The following is a 23,077-nucleotide window of genomic DNA, read 5'->3' as shown; positions in this document are numbered from 1 at the left end:
TCTTTAGAAAGGATGACGAAGCTTATGACCAAGCCTGGGAGACATTACAAGCTCGCTATGGTCATCCCTTTATAATTCAGCGTGCATTCAGAGAAAAGCTAAATAACTGGCCAAAAGTAGGCCCCAGAGATTCAGGAAAGCTAAGGCAGTTCAGTGACTTCTTGTCAGCATGCAGCAAAGCCATTCCACATGTGAAGCGATTGCAGGTGCTGAACGATTGCGAGGCAAATCAGAAAATGCTTCAAAAGCTTCCAGATTGGATTACTTCTCGTTGGAATCGTCACGTAACAAAGCAACTAAACCAAAGGGAAGAATATCCTACATTTAAAGAATTTGCTGAGTTCATGGCGCAGGAAGCGGAGATTGCCTGCAACCCCATGACGTCACTTAATGCTCTAAAACTTGTGGAAGAAAAGCCCTCTCGAGATATTAAGCATCCACAGGCTAATGCATTTATCACAGACATCAAAGCAACAGAGAGTGCCCAAAAGAACAGCTTTAATGAAAATAATGTATCAAACACATCCCCAAACTCAATCAAATGCACATGCTGCGGTGAAGGTCATTCCATACACAAGTGCCAGACGTTTGCCAGTAAGCCTGCAAAGGACAAGAGACAGGTCATCTTTGACAACAAACTTTGTTTTGGCTGCCTTAGGAAAGGGCATAACTCGAAAGACTGCAAACAAAAGGCTACCTGTGGAATGTGTAAGAAACGTCATCCAACCGCATTGCATGAGGACCGTCCACCAGCAGATAGCGTTCCAGGTGTTGGGCGGGTTGAGGAGGAAGCATCTTCTCTGTCTTGCTGTGTAGATAGAGGTGATGGTGGGAGCACATCTATGATAGTGCCCGTCTGGATTTCTTCAACGATGACGCCTGAAACAGAGAGTCTTGCATACGCTTTACTTGACACTCAGAGTAGCAACACCTTTGTAGATCAAGAGGTGTGCCAAATGATAGGAGCAAGCGCAGAGCCAGTAAAGTTAAAGCTGACCACTATGATGGGAAAAGACTCCATTATCCAGAGTGCAAGAGTTAGCAGTCTTAGAGTCAGAGGGCTATCATCCAAAGATTGGATCAACTTGCCGCCTGCATATGCCAGGGATGTCATTCCCCTTGAGCGCTCCCACATTCCCACACCAAAAACTGCTAAGAGGTGGAATCACCTGAAGGGAATAGCACCGGAAATACCAGAATTAATGGACTGCAAAGTGGGACTTCTCATAGGCTATGATTGTTCCAGAGCATTAGCTCCATGTTCAGTTATTACGGGAAGAGACGATGAGCCATATGCCATCAGAACCGACCTGGGCTGGAGTATTGTCGGAAAATCATCTCAAGGTGCAAAATCAACAGAGATCACTGGCCTGTGCCACCGCATAGCAGTCAAAGAACTTCCACCATTGACACCAGCTACCGTAATCAAAGCCCTTGAGTTTGACTTCAGAGATCACAAACCCCATGAAAGGGAGATAGTCACACCAACGTTAACTCCAGAGCTCATGGTGGGAGACCCTGAAGTAAGGACAACACACGTCTTACACACACAAGTAGAGAACAAAGAGAGTTTTCTAGTCAGGCTTGAGCGCTTTTCAAAATGGCATACTGCCTTAAACGTTGTAGCTCGGATCCAGCGGTTAGCTAAAAGAACCAGAGAGACTGGCCCAGTCAGTGTTGAAGAGAGAAGAGGTGCCAGTCTGGCTCTCGTAAAGCTGGCACAAGATCAAGCTTTCAAAGAGGAAATACAAATGCTGAAGAAGGGCAAACTACCATGTAATCATCCGTTATATCAGCTTGACCCAGTGTTGCAAGATGGTGTCCTTAGGGTGGGCGGGAGACTTAAAAACGCCTCTTTACCTCTCGATCTGAAGCATCCAGTAATTTTGCCAAAAGATGGAGTGATTACTCGCCTTGTTTTGGATTACTGTCATGGAAACACACAACACCAGGGCAGAGGACTAACTCTAAATGAAGTCAGAGCTAATGGATACTGGATTGTCAGTGGCAGCAAAGTTGTGGCAAGCTACATCAAGCAATGTGTTACATATAGGAAAGCTCGCAGGCCGACAGAAACACAAAAGATGGCAGATTGGGGGAGATGGAGAAAAGAGTATTTAGCAAACATTGCACTCAGACAGCGTTGGCATTCTCCCAGGAGAAATGTAAAAACTGGAGATGTAGTCATAGTGAAAGAGGAAGGAGTTCTTCGCTGTGAGTGGAGACTCGGCAGAGTAACTGATGTATGCAAAGACAAAGATGGCCTGGTCAGGAAGGCCTCAGTGCAAATAGGAAATAGGAGTCTAGACAAAAAGGGTCAAAAGCTTACTAGTCCAACAATACTTGCACGTCCCATTCATAAGTTAGTTGTACTCATAGAAAGCACATGAGATGTTTTGTATGTAGTTCATTTAAAACCCACATGTACAACTATAATGGGAAATTGAGAAGGTTATGAGTCTTACAGATGTTCAAAATTGATTAAGAAGTTACAAGATTTATTTGAATGTGTCATAAATCATAGTAACTGGTGGGAGTGTAACTGTCCAATAGACAGTGTGAACATTACAGTGGTTATAAATATGTATTTACAGTATTGGTTTAATTCATGATTTATTATTTGTTTATTTCATGGATTTATTCATTGGTTAAAATGATTCTAAGATGTACTTTAAAAAGAGATTGTGTCATGTACTATTACTTTTTGTATTAAGAGTTTGTTTAAATACGGGACCTAACCAGGGAATTATGGGTACAGCGCCAAAAGAGATATAAACCAGTCACGGACTCATGAGATTCAGAAGAAAATGGACTCTGCATCAGGTTTATGGCGCTAACGTTGTCACGTTGTTTTCTGAGTATTATTAACGTTACAGTTTTCATAGAGTGTGAGAAGGAGAAAATAAATATTCAAAAGACATCAGTATGAAGCGTGGGCGTTTATTAAACCTGTGCAGCTACAACTAGTCTTAAGAGTTGGCAGCAATAATCTGATCTACAGAAGGAGTGTCCACAGGCAAAAGTGTAGTAAATATGGTGGACAGAGGCCCATACTGAGGCAACATGTAAACATGATTAGGTCACAATAACTCACTGTTGGCCTAGAAAACAAATTTGGTTTCACACTTTATCTGCCGATCGTCAATTTAATTCAGCATAGTCATTAAATATGATATTGCAACCAAACATCTCCCATTTTCATACAGACCTTTCAGGATGTCTTCATACAGCAATTGGCAAAATTAGAGTGAAATTGATGAATTTATTTTATGACAACCATTTTAATCCATCCAGAGATCCCAGTCCCAGAGTGTTTGACTGTGAGCTCCATCACTGCATCATCTGCTAGCCTCAGCTGGCTGGTGTCTCCTGAGATGAAGCAGACTCCTCACAGCTTCCTGGTCTCTTACCAGAGTGAAGGGACTGAGCCAAAGTCCACCTCTACTGGGTCATGCAGCACAGACATCACAGGCCTGAATCCAGGAACTTACTACACGGTTGAAGTCTACACTGAGCTCCAACATGGAGGAAAGAGCCAGCCTGCTTCAATTCAGATGAAGACAGGTGAGATATCAGGAAGGGGAGAATGATTCCCTGAAGTGTTAATTTCATGGTTAATCTGTGTTGTTGAATCTGGCTGCTGTTCAGATTATTACAGGTAAAATACAATTCATATAATAATATATACATTGACTGCCACAATCCACCAAACCCTCTTTTAATTTAGCTGATGTGCAGTTAGACCAGTGTTTCTCAAACTTTTTTAGACCAAGGACCACTTAGCCAATAATAAAAACCTTGCGGACCATCTAACTAAATAGAAAATCCCCGGAACAACATGCCTACACAGACCTGGCGCAAGACAATTGTTAGCGGCACATTTCGCGGGTGGGCTCTGCTTTTTTTTTTACGTACCGGTAGGCTGGTTATAGATATGACAATGCGCAAGGCAAAGCATCTGGAACCCTGCCCATGAGTGACTTGGTTATGTTACAAACTATAGTTCGTTTACAGCCTCATACTCACTCAGACAGGCCAATGTATCACAAAACACAACAATGCGCATATACCGACTGCAGTAATTCAGTACTAACAGTAGGCTATAGCCACTGGAATTAATACATGCATCCTAGTAGACATGATTTCGGAATTAAGAGCTGTCATTATCCAACGTCACACAACACAGAATATAGTTATCATCTTGTTGTCTCCGCAGCGGGAGAAAAAAAACGCTGTTTGAATGCAGCTCCGCTGCGGGATAATGCCCAATAAGGCTGAACCATCTCGTCCTTGCACCTTTTCCTTGTCTGTGTCAGAGCAATAATTTGCTTTTTGCCGTCGCGGACCATTACGGGGCACTGGCGGACCACACTTTGAGAACGACTGAGTTAGACGATGCACAATGACGTAACGGATCAGACAACAGCGACCTTACCGGTTTTGAGATATCTCCAGGCTATCTGACTGATTTGTGTTCCTTGAGACCTTTTGTCAGGGACTTCAGGCGACAGATCGACTTTGGCTGAGTTTATTAGAAGCAGCCAGAACATGGGCACAGGGGAATAAACAGGGACAACAAAAAAGCTGATCACAGGCAGAATGAACACAAGGGAATAGGAATAAAGGCTCAGAAGACGAAATTAACAAAACACAACGCTTTTTAAGTCCAAAAAGTCCAAAAAAGTCACAGTCCAAAAAAGTCAAAGTCCAAAAAAACAATGCTCAGCGGCCGGTATTTCAAAATGATCCAACAGGATTAATCCTCCTGGATTGGATTAAACCGTGATCAGATCCTAAAAACGGGTATTTAAAAGCAAATCTGATCCTGAAGATTCAGATTCAGATTTGGGAGTCCAATCCTGCCTTTGATCTGGATTAAACACTGCTGTTGAGTATTTCAAAATTTAAGTGGGAAATCTGGATCAGTTTGATCCTAAAAATCAGGATCACCCTGATCCCACCTCAGAGGTGGATTTGGGGGAGATTACATGTAAAAGTTTGAACAGTTTAAGTGTAACTGCTCCCTGTTTGATCAATGTTTATTTTCGTTGCACTTCTCTTTCAGAAAACACAGGGAAAGTTTGAATATGAATGCCTTATTTAAGTAACAGTTTTTTGTTAAATTATACCCACTGATAAAAGCGTCCACTGAAAATCAGTCAAATGTATTTATTATTAACATGCATTCAGCACATACAATTTATTTTCATAGCCAAAGCTCAAAAGGTTATGCCATTTAGAGCAGGTCTGTGTTAACTGCCTGTCTTCTCTTTCCACAAACATCCGTAAAGAAAAACAAATATTAAGGTTTTAGGGCTGTCCCTTTTGTTGACAACTGTTTCCTAAAAAGATATGTACAAGACATTTTAAAATCTACACACAATGCCTTGCGAGTAAATGCATTCAAATGTGCACTGTGGACCGCGACATACAGACGCTAGCCTATTTACCAACTAGTTAGCTCTTTAACACAGAAGTCAATGGAGCAGCGTTAGCTCGCATTAGCGCGAACTCAGCCTTATTTGAGATCGCCGAGCTCTTCTTTCAACTTTGTGCTGATTTATGTAATTGGTTAACTCAATATAATGATTGCCTTTCATCTAGTCTTAGGACGCATCAACACTGACCAAGATTATACTTTAACACTAAAAGGTCTATATCCCTCGTCCGGGATATTTTTATTTTTGAGTTTTCGTCTTAGAGACATAAAAAGACCGACCACGGAAACATTGAACCCTTTTCTAATATTATTGCTGAGGTCTTCTAGAATAGAATCATATATTCCATTTGTGCATCAATGTTTTTAGTTAAGCAAAATGTACAAAAACATCAAGGCATGTCAGACAACTTAGAAAAGTCTAAAAGGCCTTGGACTTTAGAGTGTTAATTTAGAGACAATAGTTGCGTTTGCTTCTCCTTTTTCAGGTCAAATGTTCGCTCCATTTCCTGTTTCCTGTCTGTGATCCAGGGGGTGGGACGGATTTGGACATCCCAATATGCTGGTATCAGGATCACTCTGATCCAATCCGGAAAAGTTTTGAAATACTGGGATAGATCAGGTTGATCCGTGGATGAGAACAGGGGGATTTGGTTATCCGGATCATTCTGATCTGGATTACAAGTTTTGAAATACCGGCCCCAGATGATAACGATTAAACAAAAGACAGTCCAGGAAAACACACAAACTATGGGCTAGGGCTGAACGATTTGGGTAAATAAACGAACTGCTATTTTTCCCCAAATTGCGATTCGATATGCGTTTTTTTTTTATTTTATCCTCTTTTTTTCCAACAAAACGTACTGAATGATTTAAATATGACCAACACAATATTAGATACATTTAGTATAAAACCTTCTTTCCCACATTTTACAGTTTTATTTAACTGCTGCATTACAGAAACAAATTGGTGGCTTTGCCACTGTGCATTTAAATAATTTAAAAAAGGTCAAGTATAACGCAAGGCATGCACTTTTTAAAGTGGCCTTATGCAGTAATTGTACCTCAGGGTTAGGGTTAGGATAAGCAGTTTTACCTTAAAATAACAGCTTTGAAAACATTGGGGCGCTACAATGACTTTTAATATGGAGAATTGCCTCTGTGCCATAGCCATACCAGGGTCCATAGGCAAATGACTGTGTTATGTAGGTGTGCATGAAGCCACCCGGTTTTTACTGTCTGCCGAACTAGTAAGTAGCTTATCCGCTGTCTTGTGTTACACTTGCTTGATGTTTGACTGTGTTAGGACAGTTGTTGGCCAACTAGTTGGTCATAGTGTCAAAGTAAGAGTTTTCGCTAGATTGAGCCAGTAGCATCTCGTAAGCGATTAGCAATTGATCCGTTATGCTGCTTTAATCCCTGTGTGCAAATTTTCCATCTTTAAAAAAATTCAAATGTTTTTTTTCTTTTTGCAATGACAGCAGCATGAGTCACTTTTGGGTGAAGTATGAAGTGTTTTGGTGGTTGGAGGGCATGTTGCACTCAAAGGTTAACTGATGTTCTCAGGTGTGTTTCTGTAAAGCACACTGAGTGAAGAGTGTTGAAAATCGCAGGGTCAGAAACGTTGCGGTTAGAAAATCGCATTTTACCATATCGCGATTTAATCGCAAATGCGATACATTGTTCAGCCCTACTATGGGACAATCACTGGATCTGGGAAACACGGAAACTAGGGATCAAACATAGAGAGAATACGTGACCTGGGAGTCAGAATCGGAGACAGTAACAAACTTAGGGAGCGAATTGTCCAGAGCTTAAGTCTTCAGGAATGGAGGCCTTTTGAAACAACCCTAGACAAGAAAGTGAAGGGAGTGAGGAGTTAAAATAGTGGAGTGACAGGTGTCCGTGAGTATTCTGCTGATTAGGAATGAGATGAAGCTGGGTGAGTTTTAGTCGGAGGCAGGAGCAGAATCCGTGTATCATTCGTTTATTTGTTTTTCCGATTTAGACGAGAATTGAAAAAATGAAAACAACGTTTGATTTCTCGTTTTTCCCTTTTCAAAACCAAAACCAGAAATCGGATTACGGTTCGTTTTCTCGTTTTTTCCATTCTGCACCCCCAAACGGAAAATGGAAAATGAAACATTCGAATAACAAATCCACGCTGCTTTTTTTTGTGGGCACACCACCGGCCCGTCTCGCCCGCTCTGTCGGGGAGGTGGAGCAAGAGCGCGCGCGAGGACCCGAAAGATGGTGAACTATGGGCGAAGCCAGAGGAAACTCTGGTGGAGGCCCGTAGCGGTCCTGACGTGCAAATCGGTCGTCCGACCTGGGTGGGCCTAGAAGCTCGTAGAGTCTGTTGATGGTGCATCTTTCTCGGACACATATTTTTGACATCCCGGTGCCTGTGGAGGTTGAAAACAAGGGCCTAGAAGCTCGTAGAGAGTCCGTTGATGGTGCACTGTCCTCGGACACATTATGTTCACATCCTGGTGCCTGTGGAGGATGGAACCAGGGGTGTAGCTGCTCAGGGCCAGTCCGCTGATGGTCTACTATTCTCGGACACCTGTTGCTCTCATCCTGATCCCTCTGGAGGATGGAACCAAGGGTGTAGCTGCTCAGGGCCAGTCCGCTGATGGTGTACTATTCTCGGACACCTGTTCCCATGGTTAACCAGTTTGGACTTTATTATATTAGGATATTTTGAAACATGACAACCAATACGGCCAGGATTTGTTATTCGAATGTTTCATTTTCCATTTTCCGTTTGGGGGTGCAGAATGGAAAAAACGAGAAAACGAACTGTAATCCGATTTCTGGTTTTGGTTTTGAAAAGGGAAAAACGAGAAATCAAACGTTGTTTTCATTTTTTCAATTCTCGTCTAAATCGGAAAAACAAATGAACGAATGATACACGGATTGAGCAGGTGTGACACCTGGTGTGACACCTTTCCGGCAAACATCTACACTGAAAATAAAACGACTTCTAATTTGAAGATAAAACATTTTACAGTTTTCTCCAATAGTTTTCACACTTGTCTCAATTAGGGATGCTCCGATACTGCTTTTTGCCACTGATACGATCACCGATAGTTATGAATAATATCTTCTGATACACTGCAGATACCGATCACTGTGCCGTTGGATCCGTTAACGTTCACAAATCCCCATTGACTTTGAATGGGGTGATGTCATCCGTTGCCGAACTGAACTGTGGTTGGCGGAGAAATTATATTGTACATAAAAATTGCTTGTTTGACTTTTTTTTGCTAAGATTTGTTAAAAGTTACAGAGAAAAAGACACTGCTACTGAAGAATATCGAAGGTTAACAGCTCGCTAGCGGTGTCATTGGTTGTTGACCTGTCAATCTCACTATAAACGTCTCCGTTATCAACACGACCCCATGCGCTGTTTCACCAGTAAACAAGTCCACATGTTGGGTACAGTACTGAGGACGGTGAGGACAAACAAATCCACTTTGAGCTTCGCCTTGACCCAGCTAAGGATATTTGTGATGAGCAAGTTCGTATGACTGCTGTTGATGCTGTACTTATAGGGAGTATAACACATGTCATATTATGCTCAGAGTTCTGAGTTTACTGTAAAACTGTCTACACAGCGATTTTCAATTATATAAATTACTTCCTGTCACTAAGACTGTTAATATACAATAAAATACATATGCTCAGAGTTGCGTCTTCTAGAATATATTCATTTTCCTTTTGAGTCAATGGACCTCATTTTCAACGCAGTTTATTTCTTCCACTCTACTTACGAAGGTCCCAGTACAACTCTAGCATTCCTGAAACTTTTCATATCTAGGATTCCTTCTTAGCTTAGAACATAATTTAAGAACGCTAAAATGCAGTTATAAATCGGCCATATTAGAGTGTGCCCATGTTCTTCGCGTTTGGACCGTTGTTCTCTTTCTGCTGTGACATGATTTTGATCAGTCTCGAGTTGCTTTTGCGTTGCCTGTGGATTCTGTGTCTTTTCTTAGGTCTTTTCCCCTGTAAACGCCTTATCAGGATGGTTGATTACCGTTTGAAAAAGAATGTCGCGATATATCACAAAGGTGGTTATGATGTGCCGTGAAGACCTATATACATTGTTATAATGAGTGCCACAATGACTTAACTAGTTCTTAAAGGTATTATGAATGTTCTTATAGTGCTTCATATATGCAGGCTTCATAGGATTCATGATTACCAGCACACACCTATGATCACATTTTTATAATGCATCATTTTATCTTAGATTATAACCATTTATAATTAACTGACATAACGTTTCAGAGCAGTGGATATGAGTCAATGTGGAGATGCTAAACATAGTTATAAAGAGTGCTACAATGACTTATAGCTACTTTTAAACGTCATCATTAATGTCCTTATAGGACCTTATAAAGGCAGGCTTCATAGCAAGTGTTACCTGACAGTCACATATTTATAATGCATTATTCCGTCTTTAATTATTACCATTCATAATGAACTGATATAATGTATCATAAAGGTGATTATGAGTCATCATGAAGACATTATACGTAGTTATAAAGTAGCTATAAGTCATTGTAGCAATCGCTATAAGTCATAATGTCGATACAGGGCCTTATAACCCTGGGCTTCATAGAAAGTGTTACCAAAAAAACTTTTTTTACTACATTTCTTTTACTCTCATTTTATTATTGCTGAGTTGTTCTAGAATATAATCATAAATTCCACTTTTGCCTAATGGTTTTTAGTTAGGTGAAATATACAAAAATATCAGGCATGGCAGACTACCTAACAGAGTCAAAAAAAAGCCCTCGGGGTTGGAAGTGTTAACCTTTGGTGCAATTTTTTAGGCACAATATTAAGCGCCTAAAAAGTAGCTGGCTTTCGACTGACTCTCAAGCTAGAAGTTGCCGGGTAAGGTAGTGTCCAGGCAGTGTTGTATAGTAACGAAGTAGAAATATTTATGGTTCATACATAATTAATCATTAGTAAAATGTATGGTTCATGCATTATTAATCATTAGTAAAGCACTTGGTTACACAATTATAAATGGTTTGTTCATAGTTAATAAGCCTATCTAAAAATGTGTTTTGTAAATACATGAATTATTCTTTATTAATAATAAATAATAATAATAATAATTAATTTTATTTGTTGAGCACTCTTCATTCAAGTAGAATCTCAGAGTGCGTCTACTAACTAGAATGCGTTTCGTGAACGAACTGCGAGAGTGTGCTTGCTCTGTGACAGAGAGAACAAGTGCCAATGAATTAACATGTATTTACATCTACTCAATCAGTGTAGTGGGGCCTTCTTCCAATATGGGCCATTCTACCGAATTGGTGCAAAGTCAGGTCGGAAATATTTTGATTTTTTTTATGTTTTATTCCCAAAACTTTGTCCGTATGTATATTGTACCATATCTAAAGTACACTTATCTAGTAAAAGAACAGTCAATTTTTATATTGTATTTTCAGAATGTGTTGGAATGTTTTTCCTCTTCCAAAAATTGTCACTACCGAAACATCACATTTACTATAGTAAAAAAGTATTATTATTGACCTGTTCAGATTGTGTTTCCTTCCCTTCTCTGAGGAGTATTTTTACAAATATTTCTTGAAGGTTTTCACAATGAAATCCATAAAAATGAATTTTTTATCAAATTTTCAAGTTCAATTTATACAATTCATCAAAATCTAAGTGCAATATTTCTTTGTAAAATGCAAAATACTGATAATATTGATTCCAGAGTTGTTAATTGATGACATTGAACATACATTAATCCAATCAGTATCATAACATTTTAGTTGATTACTCAATATACTTAATTTTTTACAAAACATCCTGTGTTTCGGTAGTGCTGCACTGTTTCGGTAGTGACATCCAGTGTTTCGGTAGTGACTGCACTGTTGGATGGATGTTCATTTCTCTCCCAAAATCTTCCAAAAGGTGCTCTGGGCCGCCCTTTAGTCCACACAACACATTTATTTAAAAATTATGTGATTGAACTACTTACCATTTCATTTTGTCACTACTGAAATCATCAGGTCACTACCATATGTTTCGGTAGTGACTGTTTCGGTAGTGACAATTCTAGCTAACTTTAAGCATAAATAAAGAATTCTAACAAGCACACGGCATGCAAACACATCTTTGAAGAGGTGAACACACATACAAACATAAGATTTTCCATGAAACCCCAAAAGGTTTACTTAATTGAAGAAAACATGCGTTTCGGTAGTGACAATTCTTAAGGTTACACGTCGATTTTCAGACTTTGGAACACATTTATATAAAAACTATGGGATTTAGCTACTTACCATTCAACCATGAGGGTCAGAGATGCAGTGTCACTGCATGGTCAAAAATGCAGAGTCGTGGCTAAAACACAGGCTCAGCCAATGGACTAAAACTCTTGTGTTTCGGTAGTGACATGAAAACTAGGGACATGATTTTTTGAGTATAGAAAATTGATTTAAAAATGAAACCCACAATAAATCTAAATATTCCAAGTTCTGTTTCAACCCAATCATAAAGATCTTTGAAATTAAATCATTGAAAAAAATCTAAAAAAATTGAAAAGTGTTATTTAAAGGCATTGAAATTTAGATGTCAGGGTTGGGGACAGCTACTTCCCAATAGAAAGTACCCTATAAATGATGATTTTGTATATATTTAGCTTATCACTATCTCATGTAATGCATTGGGTTTATATAGACCATAACATTTTCTAATTAAATATCTATGCCTAAATACCTAATTGTTTTGTAAATAGTTTTTATTGTTGAGGGACTGCATATTACACGAATTCGGTAGAATGGCCCATATATTTTAGCAAGCAACCAAGCTCAACCATTATATTTTGGCTCCACTGACGTTTAGACATATGAGGGTATCTTTGTTGTTCTGTTTTTGTTTGTTTGTTTGCTTGTTTATTGTGAAAGGGTCTAGTGTGTTACATTTGGTCATAGCCTAATAGTTCCAGAGTTTCGTTATACTGACTTACTGAGCTAAGTGAATTGTTGAAATTGTTATCTTGGTAAAAGGAAACATCTCTGCAACAATATTGGAATGAATGCGGTTACATAGCCAGCTTTACTTAAAGTTTATTGTAAGATAGGCCTATATGTTAGACTTAATGCAGTTCTCTCTCAACAGTGATGTCTGGCTTGTTATATGTTTTATCCATATAAGGAGGGGGCAGCTAAACTCGAAGACTCTCAGAAAATATCTAAAGTGTAGCTCACTAAACTAGAAATATATTGAAATGCCATGAGATGTAGGCCTACCACTAACCATTTCACATTTACAGACATAAACCTATAGACATGACACAAAACATCTTCCAAAGACTTTATTATCTCAGCTGCATTATTCAGTAGCACAAAGTAGTCTATTACATTCATATTTACTTCATGTAACCCTGCCATAGCGATACAACACCTTTTTGACAGCCTATATAGCCTAATTGCAAAATTAAATATATAAATAAATACTACACTGAAATAACGCAAACAAAGTGAATCTACAGTGAGCCAACGCTCGTCCACTGACAGTGTGGAAGAATGACAGCGACGTGAGCCAGGCCACATTCCAAGATTACGTTACTAGAAATGTCACTTTACATGAGCTTTGTTCATAAGCCATGCAGTCCATAAAATAGGAATACTCTGTGTACTAACAGTATAGTAAGACCGGTCATATGTTCAGAGAGCTTTTTAGCAACCAACAAGTTACAAGTAGGATAAACATATTAGCGAAATCTGCGTTGTCGACAGACCATCGTTTTGACTGGAGTTTTGATGTGCTTGTTAGCACCAAGTGGATTACCTCATCTACAATACATATGGGCTTGGACTCAAATCACTAGTAGGCCTACTTCACGATCTTCTATGGTTACCAGCAGATAAGGTAAATAATAATCGCCATATTTGCTTTAATGTTTTATAGAGTAAGAGGCTATGTGTAGGCTATTAGCTAATCAGAAATGTTGTAGATGCCAGAGTTGGCAACTATGGCTCAGATTTAGGTTGTTATCCATCAACATTCATTTTACAACTTACATTAGTTTCGTTGTCATTCGACTCGAAAATCTCTGGCTCAATTTGGCAAAGCACTACTGCTCTCTCCAGGGTAAACATACGTGGACCTCTCGGTGCTGTCATTTTGCCAATCTGGCTGGCTGAGGTAATCGAGTGATTAGAGAAGGCTACAAAGTGGAATACTAAGCAGTTTGTAGCGGGAAAAATTGAGAGTGAAATGTAACAAATTATACTGTATAATTACCAATGTCACAAATAGCTTAGCGGTAATATGAATAGCTTAAATGGGATGGCTACATTAGCCAGCTAGTTAGGAGAATCTCCGCTCTCTTTCTCTTATACCATCCTGTTCTGCAGCGAAGGCACATCACGTAATAACGTTATCATTTCTCAAAATAGTTAAATACAAATATATATATAGCTTTTAAGATAAAAATATGTCCAATAAGGCTTAAAGAATTAAATCAGGTGTGTAGATGAAGTTCAGCAACAGCATTTCTAGTGTTTATATCCATGATTGTATGCTGGTCGTCGCTGGCCGTCAACTGCCGTTACAGGAGAATACAGAGCTTCGCCTTAGTGGGTGACGTCACAATGGCTCAACCTTCCCCATGTTAGTCAATGAGAGAAAAAGGGGATGAAAAAGAGGGATAAAAAAGGAGTGGCAAAGAGTATCGCCACGAAAAGTCATAGCAGCTTGCACCGGATCGGGCCGGACATTTTGGTGTTTGAATGGCGTCTCTAGCTCAATCGGGCGAGGAGTAGTTAGCTGCAAGAAAAACGTACGGAATAAATAAAGAAAACTTGACGATAACAATACTGTGCTTCCCTTCGGGCAAGCACACTAATAAAAAAATAACCATTTATAAATTAAATCACGTTCCCATTATAAACCAGTTGCAAACTATTTCTAAATGCTATATTCATCATTTGTAAAGCATTGCTCCTATTTTAATTCTCATAAATAAAGCATTTGTACACACACTCATAAATGGTTTGTTCATAGTAAATAAGGCTGTCCTCAATTATGTTAAATAAAAAAAGTCAAAAAGCCAAAAAGTCAATCATTTTATCCGGTCAGGGCACTATGTAAAGCATAGCAAGTCCTCACTTTAGATGGGCTCACACCATGTAGTCAACTAATCAGTAGTAACTCATGAGTTAAGCATGAATTTAAGTGTTGTTTAGTGCTTGTTAAAGATGCATTAACACTAACTATCCGTAGGCATATTTCTGTCCAAATAGAAGAATACATGTGTGTGTCCAGGTTATGTTTGCAACTCATTTATAAATGCTTTGTAAAGCATAAAAGTGCTCACTTTAGATGGGCTCACACAATATACAATATTGGTAAGTATTTGTAACACCCTAGCTATTAGTTTAGGCCTATTTCTAAATCATAAGATTTTATTTAAGGCATAGACAAATGTAGGTCTAGATCTAGGTTAATGCATCATTCATGACTGATGAATAAACACTCATAAACGTTTTACATGGGCTTGCTTACTATGGACATACCATTTACTAACTATATTTTCAAATGCTTTACTGATTAGGATGAATGCAGGAACTATGCTTTACAAATGATGAACAAAGAAATTACAAAAAGTTTGCTAATAGTTTAATATAATATAATATATTGTATATAATTTACAAATGCTTTTTCGCAATACTAATTAAGTGTCAAACTTCTATTTATGGGCCATTCTACCGAATTGATGCAAAGTCATGTCGGATATATTTTGAATTTTTATATGGTTTATTCCCAAAACTTTGTCCGTATGTATATTGTACCATATCTAAAGTACACATATCTAGTAAAAGAACAGTCAAGTTTTATATTGTATTTTCAGAATGTGTTGGAATGTTTTTCCTCTTCCAAAAATTGTCACTACCGAAACATCACATTTACTATAGTAAAAAAGTATTATTATTGACCTGTTCAGATTGTGTTTCCTTCCCTTCTCTGAAGAGTATTTTTACAAATATTTCTTGAAGGTTTTCACAATGAAATCAATAGAAATGAAATTTTTACCAAATTTTCAAGTTCAATTTATCTGTTTCGGTAGTGACTGCACTGTTTCGGTAGTGACTGCACTGTTGGATGGATGTTCATTTCTCTCCCAAAATCATCCAAAAGGTGCTCTGGGCCGCCCTTTAGTCCACACAACACATTTATTTAAAAATTATGGGATTGAATTACTTACCATTTCATTTTGTCACTACCAAAATCATCTGTTGACTACCATATGTTTCGGTAGTGACTGTTTCGGTAGTGACAATTCTAGCTAACTTTAAGCATAAATAAAGAATTCTAGCAAGCACACGGCTTGCAAACACATCTTTGAAGAGGTGAACACACATACAAACATAAGATTTTCCATGAAACCCCAAAAGGTTTACTTAATTGAAGAAAACATGCGTTTCGGTAGTGACAATTCTTAAGGTTACACGTCGATTTTCAGACTTTGGAACACATTTATATAAAAACTATGGGATTTAGCTACTTACCATTCACCCATTAGGGACAGAGATGCAGTGTCACTATATGGTCAAAAATGCAGAGTCGTGGCTAAAACACAGGCTCAGCCAATGGACTAAAACTCTTGTGTTTCGGTAGTGACATGAAAACTAGGGACATGATTTTTTGAGTATAGTAAATTGATTTAAAAATTAAACCCACAATAAATCTTAATATTCCAAGTTCTGTTTCAACCTAATCATAAAGAGCTTTGAAACTAAATCATTGAAAAAAATAAAAAAAAATTGAAAAGTGTTATTTAAAGGCATTGAAATTTAGATGTCAGGGTTGGGGACAGCTACTTCCCAATAGAAAGTACCATATAAATGATGATTTTGTATATATTTAGCTTATCACTATCTCATGTAATGCATTGGGTTTATATAGACCATAACATTTTCTAATTAAATATCTATGCCTAAATACCTAATTGTTTTGTAAATAGTTTTTATTGTTGAGGGACTGCATATTACACGAATTCGGTAGAATGGCCCTTATAACAGAATTGAGGACAGCCTTATTTACTATGAACAAAACATTTATGAGTGTGTGTACAAATGGTTTATTGATGAGAATTAACATAGGAGCAATGCTTTACAAATGATGAATAAAGCATTTAGTAATAGTTTGCAACTGGTTTATAATGGGAATGTGACTTAATTTATAAATGGTTATTTTGTTATTAATAAAGTATAATTCATGTATTTTTTTTTTATTTTTTTAGATAGGCTTATTAACTGTGTGAACAAATGCTTAACTAATGATTAATTATGTATAAACAATAAATAACTAATGGTGAACAAACCATTACCGAATAGGTAACAAATGCTTAATAAATGATGAATTGTGTGTAGTTATTATAAATTGTTACCAACTTTTTTAGCGGGCAATATCAACCGCAAGGCTGCCTTTAACAATAGGGCAAGTACCAACTAGCGTGTACAGCCTTTACAAGTCTCACTAACGGCAACAGCTGGCTAGGCAACGTAACTTAACTGCCTAAGTGGTGGGAAGGGGCGCAGACGCTACCTACACCACAATAATGCAACAGAATGAATTACAGCCTCGCATACCTATCGGCACACGCAGGCGCTGCCAATAGTTGCCACCAGCAATACAAGATTAAGAAAAGACCAAAGTACTTATCCAATGAAGATCAGTGCGGCCTCTGGAAGGCGAGTAATGTTCGCAGCTCCGACACAATGTTGCAAGGCCAACAGCACGGAACAGGATCAAGCACTTAAATTCCTTAGCTTGTTATCGTACACACCTATTACCTGCAAGCGAGAAGATGATTGGAACAGATGGTGGTGGTGACTCTGTTGGTATTGACACTCGACCTGCGCGTGCGCGAGATGGATCATCCAGTGCTTGAAAGCACCGTCGAGCGGTCAGTAAGGATGAAATAGAACTTATGTTTTGCCCCCCACTATTCCCCACTTTTGGCTCAAATCATCCACTAATAATCCGCCCAGGTGACGCTTATACCAATTATGACGTTCAAGGTAATTTTCCAATTTAAAGATTACCCAATAGTTCAAGCAAATCATAGTCCAATATGGAAATATAGAAACAATATGCAAATTTAGAAAAAATATAATCACATAACACAACCAAAGTAACCCAGGGCAAATGCAAACTTTATATACGGACAAAAATGTCCAAAACGCCTACAACAAATATATTACAGAAACCGTTTTTTTTTATTCCCAGTACAGTAAGTGAAACAACAACACATGAGACTACCACTAGAAGTGTCCTGCAGTCCTAATGCTGATCCGTAGTGTTATCTGAATTTAGCGTAAAACTTATATGCTATGTGTTAAGGCCTAGGGTTGCCGAAACAATAAGGGAGGCAGAGGAAAGCGATTGCGTTCAAAACGGCGGTATTTATTTATGAACTGAATAAACTTGTTTTCCAAAAAGGTCAGCGGAACAGTAATTCATAGGGTTCAACAACTAGCTCCGTCAGGGTCTAGTTCAAATAGCCTCACGAACAGTCATGGAAGCAGCCCTTTTAAATGCCACGGCTACACCTGCGCGCCGGGTGTAGCTCCTCAGCCAATCAAGAACGGCCCCGCCCACCTGCACACCTGAATCCAGGCCCCGGGGAGCAGACGATTAGAAATCAAACAGAAAAGGCCCAGTGGGTGTCACATTTATATTTACAGCATTCTCCCTTGCCTTTAATCTTTAGAAAAACAAATCTTATCCAGCCCTAAAATCTAAATCTAAAATTTCAAGGCATGACACCAAGAACAAACCAACTTTATCTGTTGGTTTGCCTGTCACAATACCGTAGATACCACTTTTGAGTAATTTTGAGTACATTTACCATGTGTCATTGGTACAGTGGGAAGTTTTGTCATTGATGTGTCACTTTGTCTCATTAACCTACATATACAGCAGTCACAGTAGGAAAATGTCTTCAACGACAACTACAACTATATATTGAAAATATATTTGCAAATGATGAATTACCACTTCTGTATAGATTGTAACAAGGCTGCAAACAAACAAAGCAAAGCAGAACATTAAATACATGTGAATGGGTTTAAGGTACTTAGGCATAAATACTGTTCCAACTGCATGTCAAAATCAAACTCCATCAGGCCATTGTCACTCAATGGCCTTTTTCTGTTAGTTGCAGATGTGCGTTAAAGTAAAGAGGATAACGTGCAAGTGCTGAGACTGTAGAATGTTTTACTACACGGTCAGCCAGAAGCATGCATTCACAGGTGACTGGAAGAGTTCATAAGCGCCCCCTGTGGGGAGGAAAATCATAGACAGACATAAAGTCATCAGACATTTTAACCAGTTAGTGTAGTAGAATCCAGAAAGATCCAGTAACCCAGTACAAACAGCCCAATATGTTTTAATCCCCAGAACTCCTCCTTCCTAAGCTGCTGTCATCTTTGGGCCTGGGGGATCTTCATGGAGGGAAGCTCACACTCAGCTCAGTCCTGGAGATCAACAGTAACACGGTGTCTGACAAACCAGCACAAAGTCTGGAGCAGCTACCATGGACCTTCTTAAGGAAACTGATGATGTCTAATTTGAATGCAAGAAATATCAAATGTGCACAAGACCAGACAATGTATAATTGTAGTTTCACTGATGCTAATGATGATGATTCTGATGCTATAAATCCTCTAGATTTGATCACAGCTCTTTTCCACTGCTCAGATCCTTTCCTCCAGCAGGAAATGGTCTCCAAAATGTCCCTGTGCCAGTTTGCTGTTCCTTTGCTGCTGCCAAACTGTGACACACAGCAGAGCACTCTGATGCTGTGGGCCATGAGAGACCTGGTTAAAAAGTTCAGACCTCACTTTCTAGCAGGTGACAGGACATTTGTAGAGGGCAGGATCGTAGAAATGGACATCCCCATGGTGTCTTTTGTTAGATTAGGAGAGAGCAGTCTGCCCAAATCTCAAACTCTGAACAAGTTGCTCAGTAATCCTCATCAGCACAATGACACATTTGTTCACCAAGACATGAAGTGTGGTGATGTGCCCAGGAGAATCTCAGATGGTCTGGTTGAAGTCAGCTGGTATCTACCCAGTGGGAACACAAACATTGACTTGTTCACACAGCCAGTGGCCATGGCCAATCTGAGAGGAGATGGCAGGTTGTTTGAGACCCAGATGTCTTTCTTGTGTCGGATCTCAGCTGCAGTTTACATCTTCAGTGATAACCTAGAGGTAGACCTCAGCACTCTGAACAACAGAGAGAGCAGAGCTGAGCTGTTCCTAGTCACAAACTCTCAGAGTAAAACCTTCAACATTGAGACACTCAGGGATACATGCATGAAGAATGAGGTGAAGGAGACCAATGTGATCATCAAGAAAAAGCAGAATGATGCAGAGTTTGTAAAGGCTTTGCGTTTCCATGTGAATGGTGTCATTGGAAAGATTCTAATTAAGATGAAAATGGAAGACATGGCTGCTGTTGCCCGAAGTGTTGATATTCTTGTTGATGAAGACTGCACTGAGTGTACAAATGGCAGGGCAAATGCTGAAGGCATCACTGGAAGCATTCAGGATGTTGTGGAATTCAAGAAAGACCAGTTGCCCTTACATGGTGAAATCTGGAAGCAAATCAGTCAAATAGAAAAAGAGAGATGCAGATTGCGTAATGTAGACAAAGACATAGAGGGCTACAAGAGTTCATTCAAGACAAAAGAAGACATAGAGGGTTCACTCAAGAAAACCCAAGAAACACTTAGAAAGGAACAGGAGCAGAAGACTGTCTCAGAAGCCATGGGGAAATTCACTGCTGGAATCTCAGAGTCAGGAACACAGCGTCACTACTTCCTGAAGTGGCTGAAGATTCTGCTGGACAACCTATCTAGGCATAACCTGTCCACATTAAGAGAGCAGTACAAAGACTGCTGTAGAAACACGCCACAGAATAAAGAGCTGATTGCAGACTTAGATGAGCAAATCTCCAATCTCTCGTTGGGTCCTGAGCACTTCTTCCGTGAGCTGGGCCAGATTTATGAGTGTGCTTGCTCCCTTCCAGAAAACAACCCACCCCGACAAGTCCAGCACTTACCCCGTCTGTGTGCTCAGATGCTGCTGGATGGATTTCCAGTTGAGCTGGTCGATGGAGACGCATCAAACATCCCAATGAAGTGGATAAAAGAGGTCCTGACTCAGCTACATCAGCTGGTGGACACCAATAGTAAGATCCTGGTGTTGACTGTGCTGGGAGTGCAAAGCACTGGGAAGTCCACCCTTCTCAACACCATGTTTGGTGTGCAGTTTGCAGTCAGCAGTGGAAGATGCACCAGAGGAGCCTTCATGGTGCTGATTAAAGTCTCTGAGGAACTTAAATATGGGCTCAAGGGTGACTTCATCATGGTCATTGACACAGAGGGCTTCAAATCACCTAAACTGGCAGCATTGGACACAAGCTATGAACACGACAACGAATTAGCAACGCTGGTCATAGGGCTCAGTGACATCACCATCATCAATATTGCCATGGAGAACTCCACAGAGATGAAGGACATTCTGCAGATTGTGGTCCACGCCTTTCTCAGGATGAAGGAGGTTGGGAAGAAGCCCAGATGTCTGTTTGTGCATCAGAACGTGTCAGACATGTCTGCTCATGACAGCAATATGAGAGACAGGAAGAAGCTGATGGAGGAGTTGGATGAGATGACCCGAGCAGCAGCTAAAATGGAGAAAAATGAAAAATATGCAAAGTTCACTGATGTGATGGACCACGATCCCGACAAAGACAGCTACTACATCCCTGGACTTTGGCATGGAACTCCCCCAATGGCCCCAGTGAATGCTGGCTACACTGAAGCTGTCTTTGAGCTCAAGAAGAATTTAATTGGCTCCTTACAAACATCTGATATCAGGAACAATTATGCAACAGAGTTCCTCGAGTGGACTCAGGGTTTGTGGAATGCTGTGAAATTTGAGAATTTCATCTTTAATATCAGGAACAGTTTGGTGTTAGATGCATACACAGATTTATGCACTCAGTACAACACTTGGGAGTTGATATTCAAATTTGAGATTATTTACTGGCTTATAACCAAGGAAACAATGATATCCAATTTTGGAGTGACAGATAGGAATGTTCAAATGAATCTTTTACGTGATGAGCTCAAAGAGTGGATACATGAGGCATCAGAGAAGCTGCATGCAGAAGAGAAGACAATCCTGTCCAACCTTGACGATTATTTTCAGAAAGAGGACAGCAAAGTCTGTTTAGAAGATAAATACAGACAGCATCTCCGAACAAGTGCCAATTCTCTCAAACAACAAATGGAAAAGTCAGTAAACCAGTCTTTGGAAAAGGCTGTTGAAATCAGAGAGGGAATTGAAAAGGTGAAAAAAATCAAACAGAAGCAAATGTATACAATTGAGAAAAAGGTCTGTGAGCTGCTTCAAGAGTGTAGAGAGAAAAAAGAAGAATTATCTGAGGATGAACTCACCAGAGTATTTGAGAAAATGTGGGAAGGAATGTGGGAAGGAATGATGTCTGAGCTATCTTCACCCAGACTGCAAGAGACCGATGTTTATCCGGATGTGCACCATCTAATATCTAGTGGACAGGAGAAATTCATCGTTCAAAGTGATTGGTTTGGAAGGAGTGCAACAAAAGATTTAAATAAGCATCACTTCTTTGAACAAATCCAAGAGATCTGTGACGGTATCATCAAACACTGTGACAATCTTATTTCAGATAACTTAAGCGACATCAAGAGAAACAACACAGATTACCATGAGACATACATCAGAGACCTCCTCAAGGTTGTTGATGACCAGGTGAAAGATCATCAGATTAGTAGTGAATGTGAAGCTTCTCTTAAGGTTCATGTCTGTGGCCGTGCAGTGAGGCTCTTCCAGGAAGCACACAAGGAAATCAATGTCCGCAACGACCCACAGAATCTTCTGATGGAGTCTAAACCCATATATCTGGAGAAATTCTTAGAATCATTAAGTGAAAAAGATCAGTACCAGAAGAGAGCCGAACAATTCACAGAGACCTGTGTGAAGCCAGCAGTTAAGGACTACGTGTCTAAACATCTTGGGCAGGCAATCGCAGATCACATGAGGAAGGGAGAGAAAAAATAAGATGGGGGATAAGGGGGTTACCTACAGCACACAGCCTGTGACCTTTTAAAGCAGCTGAAATGTCCATGTCCTTTTCAGAAGTACAAGGAGTCCACAAGATCATATGGAACATTTGTGAAAAAACTGGATAAAGGAACAAATCATCAGGTGAGCAAATGCAACAATTGGAGACAGAAATCCTTCATGAGATTTTAAAGAAAATAACTGCCACCATCACCAGCATCTCCAAGGACATGGACATAAAGGAGTTCATATCACAGTTCTGCTCTGACCTTTGGGATCAGCTGGTCTTCCAAGGGATGCCTTTGATGACATCATCAACGCCAAGACAGACCAGTTTGCCATCAACTTCAAAGAGTTCATTGAGGAAATGGAATCACATTTAGCTCAGGGGTATGCCAACAAAACAGGCATCTCACACATCACTGAAATAATTACACACCTGACCTTTAAATCGCAAGAGCTGCTCTTCACCAGACTGTGTGGA

At 39.5% G+C, this 23,077-nt stretch overlaps 1 protein-coding gene across 1 annotated transcript; it reads left to right on the top strand.

Annotated features, from left to right (window-relative positions):
- Positions 1–344: 344 nt before the first annotated feature.
- On the top strand, positions 345–22,590 carry LOC308379822 (interferon-induced very large GTPase 1-like; the record flags this gene model as incomplete). The annotated part of the gene is made up of 2 exons (XM_080857085.1): positions 345–1,523; positions 18,898–22,590. The coding sequence occupies 2 exons, from the start codon at positions 345–347 to the stop codon at positions 22,588–22,590; spliced, it is 4,872 nt and encodes a 1,623-aa protein (XP_080713211.1).
- Positions 22,591–23,077: the final 487 nt, after the last annotated feature.

The sequence above is a fragment of the Sprattus sprattus genome, assembly GCF_963457725.1.
Source record: "Sprattus sprattus genome assembly, chromosome: 18".
Lineage (NCBI taxonomy): Eukaryota > Metazoa > Chordata > Actinopteri > Clupeiformes > Clupeidae > Sprattus > Sprattus sprattus.
The sequence above is the reverse complement of the archived record's forward strand: the minus strand, read 5'-3'. Positions and strand labels throughout refer to the sequence as shown.